Source organism: Mastigoproctus giganteus, chromosome 13 (assembly GCF_048544385.1).
Source record: "Mastigoproctus giganteus isolate SK-2022 chromosome 13, ASM4854438v1, whole genome shotgun sequence".
In the NCBI taxonomy this organism is placed as follows: domain Eukaryota; kingdom Metazoa; phylum Arthropoda; class Arachnida; order Uropygi; family Thelyphonidae; genus Mastigoproctus; species Mastigoproctus giganteus.
The window spans coordinates 4,955,788-4,972,200 of NC_143587.1; the positions used below are offsets into that span (position 1 = coordinate 4,955,788).

The 16,413-nt window shown below is 37.6% G+C and overlaps 1 protein-coding gene across 2 annotated transcripts in view; it reads right to left on the reverse strand.

Annotated features, from left to right (window-relative positions):
* Positions 1-16,413, reverse strand: part of LOC150075728 (eukaryotic translation initiation factor 4B-like) — a 178,061-nt gene that overhangs the window by 16,952 nt on the left and 144,696 nt on the right. For both annotated transcript variants that reach the window (XM_090388176.1, XM_090388177.1), the window contains exons 11-12: positions 10,175-10,286; positions 6,213-6,333 (exon numbers count right to left, since the gene is read on the reverse strand). In XM_090388176.1, the coding sequence (XP_090244302.1) occupies positions 6,213-6,333; positions 10,175-10,286 (233 nt within the window). The remainder of the gene's footprint in view (positions 1-6,212; positions 6,334-10,174; positions 10,287-16,413) is intronic.

The window sequence follows — 16,413 nt, forward strand, 5'->3', positions numbered from 1 at the left end:
GACGCTGTCCCGTGTCCATTTCTTCCTCCGCAAAGAGTTCCAAGACTGAATCTTCGGGTACCTCCTTCTGCTCGACATCCATCTTTTCTTGGGTCCTAGGGGGGGGACTTCCCCTTTCTTATTCTTTTCTTTCATAATTACCTTTGTTACTTGTGGAACATTAGGAGGTACCAATATAGGAGTGGCAGCTGATTGGTCCTTCTGTGCAGGTTTTTGAGAACTTAAGAGAACGCGCGATGGGAGTGAAAGACTCCTTTGGAGGAATGGTCATATCCGTCTGAGTTCCGACGGACGTAGGTAGGTCTGTTGCTATTCAGGGGTTTCACCGATTTCCTTGCCTCCTGGTATGATATGTTTAGCTCTGCCTTCAGCCGTTGAATCTCTTTTTCTTCTTTCCACCTCTGGCATGCTCGTGAGTAGGCCGGGTGTTCTCCCTCACAGTTAATACAGGTGGGTTTTGCGGCTGAACATGCTGTTGTTTCGTGGTCCTTTGCACCGCATCGAGCGCATGCAAGGACTCCACGGCAGGCCATTTGAGAATGTCCATACTTCTGGCATTTAAAACACCGTAATGGGTTCGGAACGTATGGATGCACTGAACAGTTGATGTATCCAGCTTTAATCTCGTCAGGAGGTTTAGGAGAGTTAAAAGTCAGGATAACGCTCTTGGTTTTAACAATTTTTCCATCCCTTCGCGCAGTGATTCTCTTGACGGCAATGACTCCCTGTGGTTTTAATTCGGAGCAGGTTTCCTCCTCGGTTACGTCGAGAAGGTCTCACTCCGAAATGACACCTCTCGATGAATTGAGTGTTCTGTGTGGTGTCACTGTTATAGGGATTCCTCCAATTGATGTTGTTCGGAGTAGATGTTCAGATTGCCTGTCATTTTTAGTTTCAATTAAAAGGTCTTCAGAACGGAGCCTCTTAACTGATTTGGGTGACCCTGCTAACCCACTAACCCTTTCTGTATGAAGAAGGGCGACATTTTGCCAATCGGTTTTTCAGTGGTGGAATGAATAATTAAAAATTTTGGAACAGGCCCTGATGATATTTCTCTTCGCTGCCTCTTTGTAGCAATAATGCTATCAGTATCTGTTTCTAAAGTTTCAGATAGGGACCAGGTTGGGGCCCCTGAAGAATTTAGTCTATCAGGATTCATAGAGTTTTTATATGGTTCAGTGCCCGGGCTCCCCACCCACCACGGAGCCCAAAGGGACGCCCACTACCCGGCATGCAATAAATGCGCTCGGGAGTGGAATGCCAGGGCTACCCAGACACTATACCCGCACCGCCGCCAGCCTGAATCCTGTCCCTCAGACCATGAGGGTAGGGGCGTGGCATTGACACGGTTGACCCTCGCAGGCGAGCCTACTAGCTGGGCCTTCCAGGACCACCCGTCTTGTCGAAGCAGGGGCCAAAGTGGTGTATTGAAGCTGGGCCCCTCAACCACCAGGATCCCCCTTTCCGAATTTCCACGGGTCGCAGCGCACGACAAACACGTCGGATTCCATTGATGTAAGCCTGGAACCTAGGCTGTGGGCGTTGGATCCCAGTGATGCTAGTCTGGAAGTCCAGCAGCGTCACTGGGAGGTCCCCTCACCAAGTACAGGTGCCCACGTCGAGGGGGGGGGGAATGGTTTGAGCAGACTAAATGCTGATGGAATTCTTCCTCTTGCTCAGATTACAGACCTGAGGGGGCATAAACTCAAATTGAGGAAAGACAGTTGTAGAACAGATGTGCAAAAATTTGCCTTTAGCCAGCAGGTAGTTGATTGCTGGAATACACTTGCTACTATGGCTGCAATTTATAAAGTCAATCCTCAAACTTTTTCATCATACCTCATATACATATATTTTTCAAGTAATGTGTTACTAATTATGCATCCATTTATATACAAATTGTCCTGAAGTCAATCACTAAGTGCTGCCAGCCGTTATCTGTGTTTCCAAATACATAATAGATGGCAGCATAAAAATAGCTTTAAAATTTGAGGAAGGAGATCAAACTTGCCACTATCATTCAATCTGCAATTAAAAAAGCCATAAACTTTAGGAATATAGATCCATAAGCTGATTAAACTGAACAATGATACACACAAATGTAAAAAAATCACTGCATTAAATAAGAGTTTTTATAAATTTATCGTTTTTATAATTTTTGTGAAATTCTTTTACACTTTTCTTTTATTATTTGAATTTTTACAGTAATTTCATTTTAATTTTTGGGAACCAATCAAAATACGAACCATATCATATTTGAAAGCATTGATATAAAAAAAAAAAAAAAACAATCACAAAGCCAGCAAATGACTCTCCCATTCATAAGGTTGGTTCAAAGAGTGAATGATTCTGACATCACTTACTTGGGTTTCAGAAAAGCTTTTGATACTGTTCTGAATGAATGACTTGCATAAACTAGAGTAATGCAGCATTATGGGGGTATGTTACTACTATGGACAAAGGAATGGTAGTAGACAAAGGGTAGTTATAAATGGCCATTATTCTTCATGGTCTAATATTAAGAATGGGTACCAGGGAGTTTGGTATTGAGCCCATTACTGTTATTACTACAGGCACTCCCAGACTCACGTAAGTTTTTGTCGGCCGGTGCAAACTGGGGGAAAAAGGAAAAAAAAAAAAGGACACGTATTTTGCATCCCATAGGAATAAATGGAGGTATTGTGAAAATATAGTAATGTGAAATGTGAATCCAATAACACACTGCTTTTTGAAGTGAAACTTCTCTAGGAGTGCTCCAGGCAGTTTTCAGGTGGGAGTAACTTGCATCCGTGTATTAACAAAAAACATAATGGAAATGTGACCATTGTCATAAGTAAATACATTACAAGCACTCTGTACAGTGAGTTATCGTACTAGGCTAAATGCCTCAGTTCTTGTGCAATCACTAAAGTTTAGCAGTGTTAAGCATAGTTAGTAATTGGGAGGGTGACCACCTCAGAATATCCTTTGTAATTAACTTGTCTTTTTTTTTTTTCCCCTTTCATTAACCTGTGGAAAATATTCTTCCAATTTTCATGTATCATTTAATTTTGTTAATTGGTAAGATAATAAAGTAAATATGTGCTTCATATCTTTACTTTTATAGTCTGTGGATAATTTGTGTCCTATTTTCGCTTATTAGAATCGCCATTAATATAATTAAAATTCAATTCATAAACATGATCACAATGATCGGCCCCAACTATATATTGTATAATGAAAGGTATTTTGTTATGGAGTGTCTATCGTAAAGTGATTTAATCGTACCGTGAACCAATTGTAAAGCGGGTTATCCACTGTAGTGAGCGTTGTAATGCGTATAGTGCATACATGTGCAATTCGTCCGAGGATTAACAAAAATCACCAAGAAAATACGACACAAAAAAGATTTATCTGCCATGATTGTACCAGGCACAAGCGATGCATAATCAAATCAGCACCCCTACTGATTGCACTATGCTTTTCTTTCCTCCTCCTCCACCGTATTTAATAAAAAATTTTGAAGTAAAAGAATTTATAATTCAACACGCCGAAGACTAATAGCGAGTGTTGTAATGCGCACAGAGCACGTATATGTGCAATTCAACCACCGAAACCACCTCCATTGAGTACAAAGGAGAGATCTAAGCTATTTTGACAGTGGAAGAAAGTACAGTGTGCGATGGAGTTGAACAAAGAAGCCGGAGAGATCCATCCACAACTTCAGAACCCTACATCTCCCCAGAAATAATACAAGCGAATGTGGAAGATGGAGTCCTCGCAGCCCAGTCATAAATGAAAAGCGAAGCAGCCAAAACTGACTCCAAAAGGATGCAATCAGTAGCGGTGCTGACCCAATCAGCACCCCTACTGATTGCATCATGCTATTTCTTTTGTCATTCTCCACCGCATTTAGTAAAAAATCCTTGATGGAAAAGAATTTACAATTCAACATTCAGAAGACTAATAGTGCGTGTTGTAAGGTATATACAATACTTATATATGTACAATGTGACCATCTCCACTGAGTACAAAGGAGAGCTCTAAGCTACTTCGAAAGCAGAAGAAATTACAGCATGCGATGGAGTTGAACAAAGCCAGAGAAGGTCCATCCACATCTTCAGAGCATTATATCTGCCCAGAAATACAACTGTTGTTGTTATGATGTTTTCTGGCACAAGGGCTATATATTGCACCTTCCAAATCAATTGAATTTACATATATACAAGAAGTGAATGTGGAAGGAGTCATGGAAGTTGACACTGCAAACGAAAATGATGAAGAGACCTCGAAGCCCAGTCGTAAACGAAAGGTGAAGCAGCCAAAATTGACTGCCAGAAGTACTTCATCAAATCATTCAACAGGCAGTGGGCATAAGCAACAGGATTTTAAGAAACACCAAAGCATCCAAGCACAGTTTAAACATACATTCCTGGATAATGATTTCAGTTCTGTGTGTGATAGGCTTTAGTTCAAGAATGATGTGAAGATTGTAGCATCTCGAGATCGAGACGACACTGTTCTTCAAATAGCATTTCCAAATGAGGATGGAAGTCAAATATCAGCCTGTAATAGCTGTCGCGGATCTCTCAAGAACAAAGTGATTCCGGCTCTATCGAAGTCAAATGGCTTTAAATATCATCCAATGCCACAGCACTGGCGGAAACTAGATTTGGTAATGGAACGTCTCATACCTCTGAGGCTCCCATTCATGCAGATTCATTGCCTGCAGCATTCATATGGTCAATACAGGATCCTCGGTCAAGTGATAAATGTTTTCCTACAGAAGTTTCACCTAACTTCTGAAATGCATGCTCACTGCACACAATTTTTTTTTTTTTTTTTGGAAATTCGTTCTAAGACCTCAGAAATTGACATTTTCGCTATATAACCTCTAAAAGGTCATTTTTATAATGATAATTATATTTGTTATAAAGTTTATGTCAAATAAGCTCGACACAAAAATTACTAACTGAAGGATGCAAAAACAAAACACGCAGCCAACACTACTTGAGGAAGGGTTACGTGGTCAGGTCAGAGAATGTATTACACTTCCATTGTTATCATATGTTCAGTTATAAGAATCAATTTTGAATGCCTTTGTGGTATTTATCTAAAGCACGTTTCTGGAAGTCATAACAATAAAACAATTTGCACTTTCCGGGTTACTGGGCTTTCCTGTTAGTTCATCTAATTATAAAAATTTAGTAAACTCGATCTTATTGCATTTGTGATATACCAATAGTTGGAATTCTGTGGTACTTACTTTATTATGGTAAAACGTGGTCCCATTCACCGAAATCTTCAGTAATATAAAAAAAAACATAAATAAATTTGAAAAATTTCTTCTCTTTCCTATTTTTTTGCTTGTTACTCCGTATCTCACTTGTGCAATTTGTGTATGCTGTGATCGTAGTTATTGATTGCTTATTTTTTTTGTTTGTTTTAAATTTTACAATCCTTAAAAAAAAAATAAAAAAAATGGGTGAAAATTTATTTACGTAAGTCCAAAGTTGTGTAAGTCAGGTACTTGCTGTATCAAAAAATGTTCAGCAACTTGCATAAAAAGTTATGACGATAGATAAAAAATGAAAAAACTCACAACACACTACTCGCATGTCCAATACGATGCTTCCCTTTATTTTTTACGATGTCCATTTTAAATCTAATAGCTTCCCTATATTTTTTACAATGTCGCATATGGTTTGGTCACCAACATTATAATGGTTCATTAAAGATTTAATGGATGCAATGTTTTCAAACTTTTGAATAATTTCAAGTTTTTGTTTGTAACTGAAAGCAAAAAACTTTGTGTTTACCCATCATTTTCACGATTTCTAAAAAAAAAAATATTTACTATGAAAAAAAAAAAAAAAAAATTGACACCCCTGACATAAATAGTGAAACAAAAAAAAAATGTCTTTTTGCTGTGCAAGAATCGACACGACGAGCTAAAACAAACTAAACATTTTTTTTTTTTTTTTTTTTTTGAGCGGTGGGTTGCAAGGTAATAGGCACATTATCTCTCAATGATGACTTATAATGCTGCTTCTTGTCGCCTTACAACTTGCAAAACATCTGTTTATATTCTAGTTATTACTTGAATTTTATGATTTCTGGTTGTTGTTTTTTATTTGGAGTCGAACTGTCCTGGTTAATCCGCTTCTCGGTTAATCTGATTCCGGTAAATTGAGGGTCTACTGTAAATGTTAAAGAATAAAATTCATTTTTACCTCTGCTAAACCTCTGTTCATGTTCATAGCGATCATAGGAACTCTCACTTTCGCTACTGCGGGGAGTAGTGTATGAATCTCTTCCTCTAGGTCCTCCATAAGATCTTCTATCATCCACATCCTATTGTAAAAATGTACCATTAAAAATATATATTTTAAGTATATATATTTAATTTAAATTTTACCCAACTTATCAGTCTAATAACTACTAATATGGATTTTTTTTTCTACCTTGATCCACCAGAATTCTTACTCCTTTTATATTCCCACCTGTTGTCAGATGTCACAGAGAAAAATGAAAATGAAAATTCTGAGAAACTGAGTTCTTGAAATTTTGAAAGATGACTTTTTTTTTTTTTTTTTTTTATGTAAACCCCAAACATGAGGTATTGGAACCTATAGTACTTAGTACCGTGCTTGGGTTCGAGGTTGAGAAGACAAAATAAGATATTTGTCGACATTAGACTTGAACTTCTTTATACTCTAATTTTCAGGAAATATGCATGAAAAGAAGGTTGTTCCAGAAAATGGCAGTTGAATGAATAAACGAGGAAGATGAAAAATTGGTTCTGTGAGTTTGTAGTTGGACAGTAAACAGATGTTGGCTGGTGGTGGCACATGTTCAGACTGTTTGGAAAGAGAGAGTGGGAATTATAGAAGCCAATTCAGAAGAATAGTGCCCATGGAAGTATCTGTAGCAGAGGCATGCAGCAGAAACAGTACATCTATGAGACAACGAGTGGAGAGACTCTGTTAGAGATGAATCATTAATTAACCTATCTGCCCTCTTCTGAACGGAATCAAGAAGCATGAGAGAGGTTTTGGGGAACCACCCCAGATGTGGGAACAATATTCTATGGTGGGGCAGATTTGAGATTTGTACAGAGTGAACAGCTGTTTGGAAGAAAAGTAACGGCGAGAGCGAAAGAGAAAACCAAGTTTTTTAGATGCAGAGGAAGCAATATTTGTAATGTGCTTGTGCCAAGAAAAATTAGAAGTCAAAGTAATCCCCAAAAGAGATACATCATTTTACCTAGAAATCGGAGTGTCACCAATGATAAGCATAGGAGCAGAAAAATCCTTTTTGCAAGATATAAGACAAGACTGAATTTTAGAAGGATTGAAAACAACTAAGTTGTCTTTGCCCCACTGTAGAATTACCTGGAGATCAGCATTTAAGGAATTGGTAGCAGATTTTCAAGAAGTTTATTGGGTTAAAGAAAGTTTTCTAAGTTTCCACCTTATGATATATCATTTTATTTTAAGTTCTTTCTGCAACTAGATGTGGGTTTCTTCTCTAGCCACTCTATATGAACTTGTTGACTAATATGAGAGTTCCTCGAGATATTGAGGTACTCTCATATTAGTCAACAAAATTTTAACGTTCACCAAGTCAACAACTTTTACCTACCCTTTTCCTTCTGTATATCTTAGACTTTCCCCCAGGATTCTAACCCCGATATAACAGTTAAATGATATAGGTTAGAATCAAAGAGGGCAATCTTAATCCTGAAAATCTAATGTAAATCACTCTAAAATCCAATCCTATTTTATTTCTTGCAAAAAAAGAATCAATTCATCATTAATAATAACCCTTAAATAATATCCAAACATGTAGCAAGATCATATTTCTCTACCTGAAACATTAACTTCTAGCCTTTCTTGACAAATATCAATTGTTTTGTTATATTTTCTTATTTTTAGCCTGCATAACACAAGCATGAGGCTTCCCAATATTATCCAATATGGATAATGCTGACTCCTTTTATATTTCTATATACTCGTGTCCAGAGTTTCAGATTTATATATAATTAAGTTTAAAAAACTAACACTATTATTTTCATCTAGCTGAAATGGTATGTTTTAATCTACTGTGCACAGAATCCATTATAGACAAACTTTTACACATGTTTAATTCTGTGCACAGCAGATTAAAATATATCTTGGAACTAGAGGAAAATATTAAATAAATCGACAGAACTCCAAGCCCTAGCTGCAAAATTATATAACTGCTGTTTGTTTAATTACAGCTTAGCTGCAGCAGTACCCCACAAGCATCACTTGTTACAGCCAGTAGCAAATTTTCACATGGTAAAAAACAAAAAAGTATTAATTTAATTTGATAATCTTTAATTGATTAGACCATATACAGTTTCACATTTTAAATTTGGCACCAAACAACTATTCTTTCCCTCTGTTCATTCATTCCTTCCATCCACTTCTTTGAAACATTTTTCCACTCCATGCATATTAGGAGTTACAATCACCACCATAACTGTTCTTCGTCAGCTCTATCAAGTTAATTGAGTAAAGTTCAACAACATTGTGCATTAGAGAGTATAACAGAAATGAGTTTTCTTGACGTCCACATTGAATAAAAATCTTTCATTCCAAGTGGGCTTTCAGTGCCAAAAAATGAGCACGTGTGCAGTATACTTATTATGCCAAACTATTTTTTGGAATAATGGGAATTTGAAAGTGTATAACATCATAATGTCATTGTTTTAAGATAATCATGGATCATCACCATCATCAGCCATTTTCAATCCACTGCAGGATGAAGGCCTCTCCAGCAACTTTCCAGTTCCTTCTGTTTTGTGCACTGGCCATCCATTTACAACCCACAAACTCATGAATTTCATCTGTCCATCTCCGTCGTCTTCCAGGTTTTCTTCTAGCTCCTCTTGGGTACCATTCTGTTATTTTCTTTGTCCATCTGTCATAATGTCTTCGAGCTGTGTGTCCTGCCCAAGACCATTTTAGTTCTTTAGTTTTGATAAGAATGTCCTTTACTTAAGTTTGCTGCCTAATCCATGTGTTCCTCTTCTTATCTAACAGTCTGATTCCCAAGACTGTTAGATATATTTGTATCCAATCATGGATACAAATATATAAATTTTAAGATACTAGGCACATGCTCCTCATTTCATTACAGTTTCAGATCAAAGATCTTTTATAAAAACTGAAACATTGTGCTCAAATGATAACACAAATTTATGAATATTTTCAGGAAGTGAAGCAGTGAATTATGGCATGATTTCATATTAGTCTCAAAGGTTTCATGAAGTTCAGACCAGTGCTGAAGAAAGCAATGCTCAGGTAGAACAAGATCTATTGACAACCCACTGACAGTCATTACTAGTCTTTTTTGGAGGAAGACAGAAATTGATCAGTGAAAGAACAGCCAACAAATCTGGAATATCAAATTCATCTGCTCACCAAATTTTAATTGAGGCATTACAAAAACAAAAGGTTGCTGCCTGATGGGTCCAATTTGTTGTTGGATGAACAATGAGCAAAGCACAAAGATTGCTGGAATGCAATTACTTGCATATTAGCAACAAGGATGTAATGTGCAAGTGACTGGACATTACCTTCTTCCTCAGACCACACCAAGCCTGACTTAGTCTGATTACGAAGGCATAGCCGTTTCAAATATCGATCTTGGGAAGGCACAGTCGCTCTCTTATGGCCTGATCCAAGTCTTCTCTTCACATCACCGGTTTCACGCTTTAATTTCAGCACCTGGGGCTGTTGACCTATTTTATCAGTGATAGCACGAGTAGAAAGCCCTTCCTGGAACAGAGTAACAGCTACACTTTTTTTTTCTTGGTGTCAAATGAATATATGGAGCCATGCTTATAACTCTGTAAAACAGGATCCTAATGAGCATGTATACCCTTCCAATGCTGTATTTACAGAAACTGTTGATGCAATAGAAGCATTATCTAACACAATACCTTTGCTTTGCGACAAACAAAATGACCATAATCAAACAATATCTTATACGTTTCAATACAAATGTTACTTTTTTTTAAGGTGATGCAGTTTTTTGTCTGTCACTGTATTATCAAATTTTAAATGAGATACAGGGAAAATAATAATAATAAAATAACTGAGTAACTGCAATATCTGTTACATTTTGATTTGGAATTCTAAATTCTTCTCCTCAAGAAACTTACCCTTCCAGAACTTCTGTTATAAGCTGAGTCACGTGAGCCACTTGGAGGAGGGCGGGCATCAGAATATCTTCCAGAAGAGCCTCTAGAACTCTTTCTCTCTGGTTCATCACGTCTAAAAAGTGATGATATAAATAAATAAATAAATAAATAAATACTCTTCCCCCCCCCCAACTAAAAGAACACATGAAATCTGGTTAATCAAATACAGAAAATCTGGTTAAACAAAAATAAAATAGAAACTATCTGGACCCCAATCATCCAGATTTTCGAGATCACAGGACAAATACATAAAAATATATTACATTCTAGAGAAAAATATGTAGCAGATAGTGTGTTTCACAATGTTGAGTAATGCACGGTGAAACAGTAGGTAGCGGGTTGTACACACACTAGTATGGCATGTGGCAATTCGGCATTCCAAAATACACTCATCCTCAGCACTGCTTGCCAATGCAGGAGTGCCTTGATGTCTTCTGCATTTTGCAGGACTCCATGACAATTACACTGTACAAACGTAGCCATTACGTGGGCTTGGTGGATCCGTTGGTTGGATTCTGAAGTGCTGAGGATTTAGTTTTTTCAGTTCTCTTTTTTTGGGGAAGCATGGTCGTGTCCTGTGTCCGTTTCTTTACCTGCAGAGTTCCAAGACTGAATAGCCATGTATCGACTTGGTTTAAATTTCCATTTTTCCTTGCACTGGCATGGGCAGTTCAATTTTCTGTACTGTTTGGTGCTCAATATTTGGAGTTGTGGAGCAGGAGGAGGTATTGAAATTGGAGTGGCAGCGGACTGATTTTTTTGTGATTTTTTTCTGAGCTCAGTAAATAGCAGACAATGGGTGTAAATGGTTCAAGGGGTATGGTTATTTCCATCTGAATCCCAACTGAACATTTCTTGACAACCTTTTCAGCATATGTTGCCTTATTGCTATTTACCAGTTTAACTACTTTTCTGTCCTGGTATGAGATGTTCAGCTCTGCCATTATTTGTATTTCCTTTTCTTCCTTCCACCTCTGGCATGCTTGTGCTCACCTTTGCTCACCTTTGCAGTTAATGCAGGCGGGTTTTGCTGCCTTATGTGATGTGTCTTTTGTATCACATGTGCTATGGCACCACAGCAGGAAATTTATGAATGTCCATATTTCTGGCTTTCTACCCCAGAATTTTTTTCAAATTCGTTTTCCAAAGGGATTGTCAGAATTGGCTTAATAAAATTCATGATCATGTTTGTTTTTTAGTGTTACTTAATTCCTTATAAATCTCTTCATACTGAGCTAAGCAGTTTAGTAATTCCCTTCCAAATCCTAACCTGCAATCCATGTTAGTATCAAGGAAATAATTTAAGATTTTTAGCCATTTCGAGTCTACTTATTGTGCTGATATCAAATGTTGAAGCTGGGTTATCACCATTCATTTCTACGAATTCATCTGTCCATCACCAATTCCAGAAGGAACGAAATCATCAAATCCTTCACCACCAACTTGATGTGACAAATCTATAATCTGAGAATATGCATTCTCTGTCTGTGAATTGTCATTACCACTCAAAACTACCTCAGGCCAGATAGCGTTCCAGGAGGCATTTAAAGTTGATAATCTTATATCACAAACAGCAAATGCTATTAATTTCGCAACATCTAAAAATGTAATTTTTTTTTCCAAACCTGGCTAACACTAAGAATATTGTCTGAATCCAATTCATCCAAAATTTTTTGGAATACTTTTATGTAGTATGACTTCATTAGTTGATTTCATTGGCACTCAGAGTCAAAAACATTGTAGGTTTACCGAGCTGTCTAATCATAGCAAATAGATCGTGCTTACGATGAACACAGTAGTAGGGTTAGGAATTCAACTTAGGAAGGCCAAATTGTTTTTGATACAGCTGTTAATGTATTCTTTGGATTAAACTTGCTCAAGGGCCAGTTTTGTACCTTTACTGATGTAAAGCCACCATCAAAGAGCCTCTCATTATCTTCATTGCTACGTAAATGAGTTCATATGGAATAATACCACATCAGCCAGATCGTCTCGTCGCCATCACGAACAGAGTCACTTGTAAATTCTCTCTGAACCTTCTGAATTGTTCAAGGAAAATGCTGGGAAAAGACAGTTCCTCAGTGTGCTTGTCAAACAGTAGGCTCAGGTATTTTAGTTTCTCCTGGAGCAACTCTAAGGTATTTATCCTCGCTCCACAACATTTGTTGTTGGGCAATGAGACTTTCCTCGATGGGAACCTCTTTGCTTATGTCGTCTTTAGTCAAATTAATTTCCATGTGACTGTCATCAATGAATGACTGAGCTATCGTGATTTGATATAATCGATAGGGAAGTGTGTACACCAAAATACAGAAGTCACAATTTAACCACTCACTTTCTTATTAACCCGATCAAATAACTCTGGTTGGTAAGAAAATGTGCATTTTCTTGCATTTTGTATGCATGTTTATACAATGATCCTCGTCAATCTTCCTTGGCAAGTGATGAACCATCATATTCCCTTTCCTTTACCATCAGGGGTAAAGGAAAGGGTTTTTGCTTCCATAAGGGTGAGTACAGTGGGATTAAACTGATGATGTTACCAAGATTAAATTCTAAGTGGGAAGCATTCAAGGAATTAATTGTGGATGCTACTAAAAGTTTCATACCTATTAAGAAATATTGTTCAAGGTTTAGGCCTAAATGGTTATCTAATGAGACTCGTAACAGGGAAGAAAAATGCATGGGATGCATATAAATTATCAAGCGACTCAGAAGCCTATGGCAGATATAAGCTAGTCTGTAATCAGCTCACAAAGGAGGTTAGGCAGGCGAAGGCAGATTACGAAAAATCGTTGGCAAAAGACGCTACGTAAAACAGCAAGGATTTCTTTATTTATATAAAGTCTAAAAGGAAGGGGATAAATCTGATCGGTCCGCTTGACATCGATGGTTCACCTGTTGATGATCCTGCTCAGACAGCAAACAAACTGAATGAGTATTTTGCATCTACATTCACACATGAGGAATTATTAAGGTTTGAAAATGGCACGAGGTTATCAAATTGTAGCAGGATACTTAATAATTTTGTAATAACTGAGAGCAAAGTGGAAGAGAAATTGTTGAAAGTAAACATAAGAAAAGCACCTGGGGTAGATGGGATCTATACAGTTATATTAAAGGAGGCGGCAAAGCAACTAAGCAAACCCTTAGCCATAATTATGAGTGCATCCTTGAGCTCAGGGGAGGTTCCCATGGACTGAAGATGTGCAAATGTATCCCAAATTCACAAATGGGGATCGAAGGGTGACACGAGTAATTACAGACCAGTTAGTTTAACTTCTGTTCCGGGTAAAATAATGGAGTCACTGGTTAAAGATGCATTGCAGGATCATCTAGACAAGACTGCAGCAATAATTCAGCCACAACATGGGTGTGTTAAAGGAAAGTATTGTCTGACAAATTTGATAGGATATTATGATGTGGTTACAAAGGAACTGGATGCAAAAAATAATTTTGATATCATATATTTGGATTTCAGGAAAGTTTTTGACACTGTTGTGCATGAAAGACTATTAGATAGTATGAATCAGAGCTGTACTACTCAATATGTTCTACGTTGATAATAATATTAGTAAAATAATAAGAGGAGTTTACCTCAATAGAGTACGTAGAACACTTCCGTATGATACCCTCCAGAAATTAAAACGGAAAAAACGAAAAAAACTGACAACTTACCGGTACATTAGAGTAAAATATAAATAATTAAATAATCTATTTAACACAACTCAAATCAATTTAAAACAATTAAAAATCAAATTAATGCAATTAAAAGAATCTAACGAAAATACTCAAAAAGATTTTGCTTCCTGAAGCTGACAACACTTTTTGACCATATGTCGTGATCACAGGAATGAAAATTACCGAATCGGGTTAAACCTGATACTTAAATAGAGATTATTTGTCTTCGCACATGCGCGTAAAGGTCCACGCATCGGAGATAAAATATGGCCGCCGAACATTAACAGAATTCTCGTGTAATTTAATTTCAACGGTTTCTGCAATTAATAGTCGCGTATAATTACGTTGAACGTTAAGTATTTTGGCCTCGTTAAATAAAAAAGTATGTTTTTCGTTAATGGCATGAAAGGCTAATTCTGACGTTTTAATTTCTGGAGGGTATCATACGGAAGTGTTCTACGTACTATATTGAAGTAAACTCCTCTTATTATTTTACTAATGAGAGACTATTGTACAAATTGGAGCAGAATGGTATTAAGGGCAAGTTACTACAATGGATAAAAGGATGGTTAAGTGGAAGAAGACAGGGTGGTAATCAACGGGTGCTTCGTGGACTAATGTTATTAGTGGAGTCCCACAGGGTTCGGTGTTGGGTTCACTGTTGCTTTGTATATTTATCAATGATATTGATGAAGGTATATCAGGCTTAATGTCGAAGTTTACAGATGATACAAAGGTTGGAAGGGTTGTTAATGACAGTAATGGCAGTGTCCTACTGCAACAGGATCTAGATAATTTGGGCAGATGGGCTAAGAAGTGGCAACTGAAGTTTAACATTGACAAATGCAAAGTACTGCATATGGGTAGAAGTAACCCCAGAGAAACGTACCAACTGTGTGGCACTACACTTAAAGTGGTAGAAAATGAAAAAGACCTGGGAGTAATTGTGCAGGCAGATATGAAGTTTTCTGAGCAATGCAGACAGGCTGCCAGAGCAGGTCATGGGGTTTTGTCAATGATATATAGGAATTTTGCTAGCAGGGAAAAGGAGGTGTTTATCCCTCTGTATAAGGCAATGGTCAGGCCACACCTCCAGATCTGCATACAAGTCTGGTGGCCTCATTTTAGGAAGGATGTTGATTTACTTGAGCATGTACAGAGAAGGGCAACAAGATTGGTGAGGGGAATGAAGGGATCCTCTTATCAAGAGAGGCTTAAGTTCTGCAAATTGCAGTGGCTGGAGACTAGGCACCTGCGCGGTGATCTGATTGAGGTGTATAAGGCCTTGAATGGGTTGAGCACGCTGAATTCTGATTGGATCCTTCCACTTGTTCAGATTACGAACCTAAGGGGGCATAAATTAAAATTATGAAAAGACAGATGTAGAATAGATGTGTGGAAATTTGCCTTTAGCCAGCGGGTGGTTAATTGCTGGAACAAACTTCCATCTGTCGTTGTGGAAGTTGATAGGTTGAATTAATTTAAGGAGGAACTGGACAGGCATTTGGAGGGAATGGTGTGATTTTTTTTTTTTTTTTTTTGGCTGATGCTGCATAAGCTCATACACATGCTGTCTTGCATCACATGCCACTACTATGTTGACTGAAACAGACATTGATCCCTTGCCCCAGAATGCCATATTGTTCGTATAAGTGTCTCAGGTGCCTGAGACACTTATACGAACCTCCATGAATGGTAAGTGAGGAAAAATAAGCCTCTCTGTCACTAAATCCAACTTTGGTAAATGCGATAGAATTTCTGGGTAGACAAAACTGTTTGACAAAAAGATAGCACTGGAATGGTGTTGTTGTTAAGTAATCCTCTGCAGTTATTACACACAAAGATCCCATTGAAAGCAACATCAAGAAATGCAGTGCGTATCAATGGTGTATCTTTAGCAGCTGGTTTCTTTGCGTCATTTTCGAACCATACATGATCTCAAATATAGCATACAGACAGAAATCATTTTTCATAAATCTCCTTCAAACTCTCAACGCGTGTTCTTATGTAAGGAAAAGAAGCTTGATAATTTAAACTCATCTGCTCTGCAATTGGGGAAGTGCCCCATTGAACATAAATGCAGTGCGTATCAATGGTGTATCTTTAGCAGCTGGTTTCTTTGCGTCATTTTCGAACCATACATGATCTCAAATATAGCATACAGACAGAAATCACTTTTCATAAATCTCCTTCAAACTCTCAACGCGTGTTCTTATGTAAGGAAAAGAAGCTTGATAATTTAAACTCATCTGCTCTGCAATTGGAGAAATGCCCCATTGTACATAATTAATATACACTTCAGGTACATCACTGTTAGATGGAGCGACATTGCTGGTTGAAAGCACTGCTAAATCTGATGCTTGATTTTCTGTTGGTCTTTTACGCAATCTCGATAGTCTTTGTCGTTCTCGCGGACTCATTGCTAACTCAGTCTTTATTTTCTTAGGTTGGCTCGTTCGATACTCTCAACAATGCTCTGCATTTCACTTTGGCATTGTTGAACACTCAGCTATAGCAGT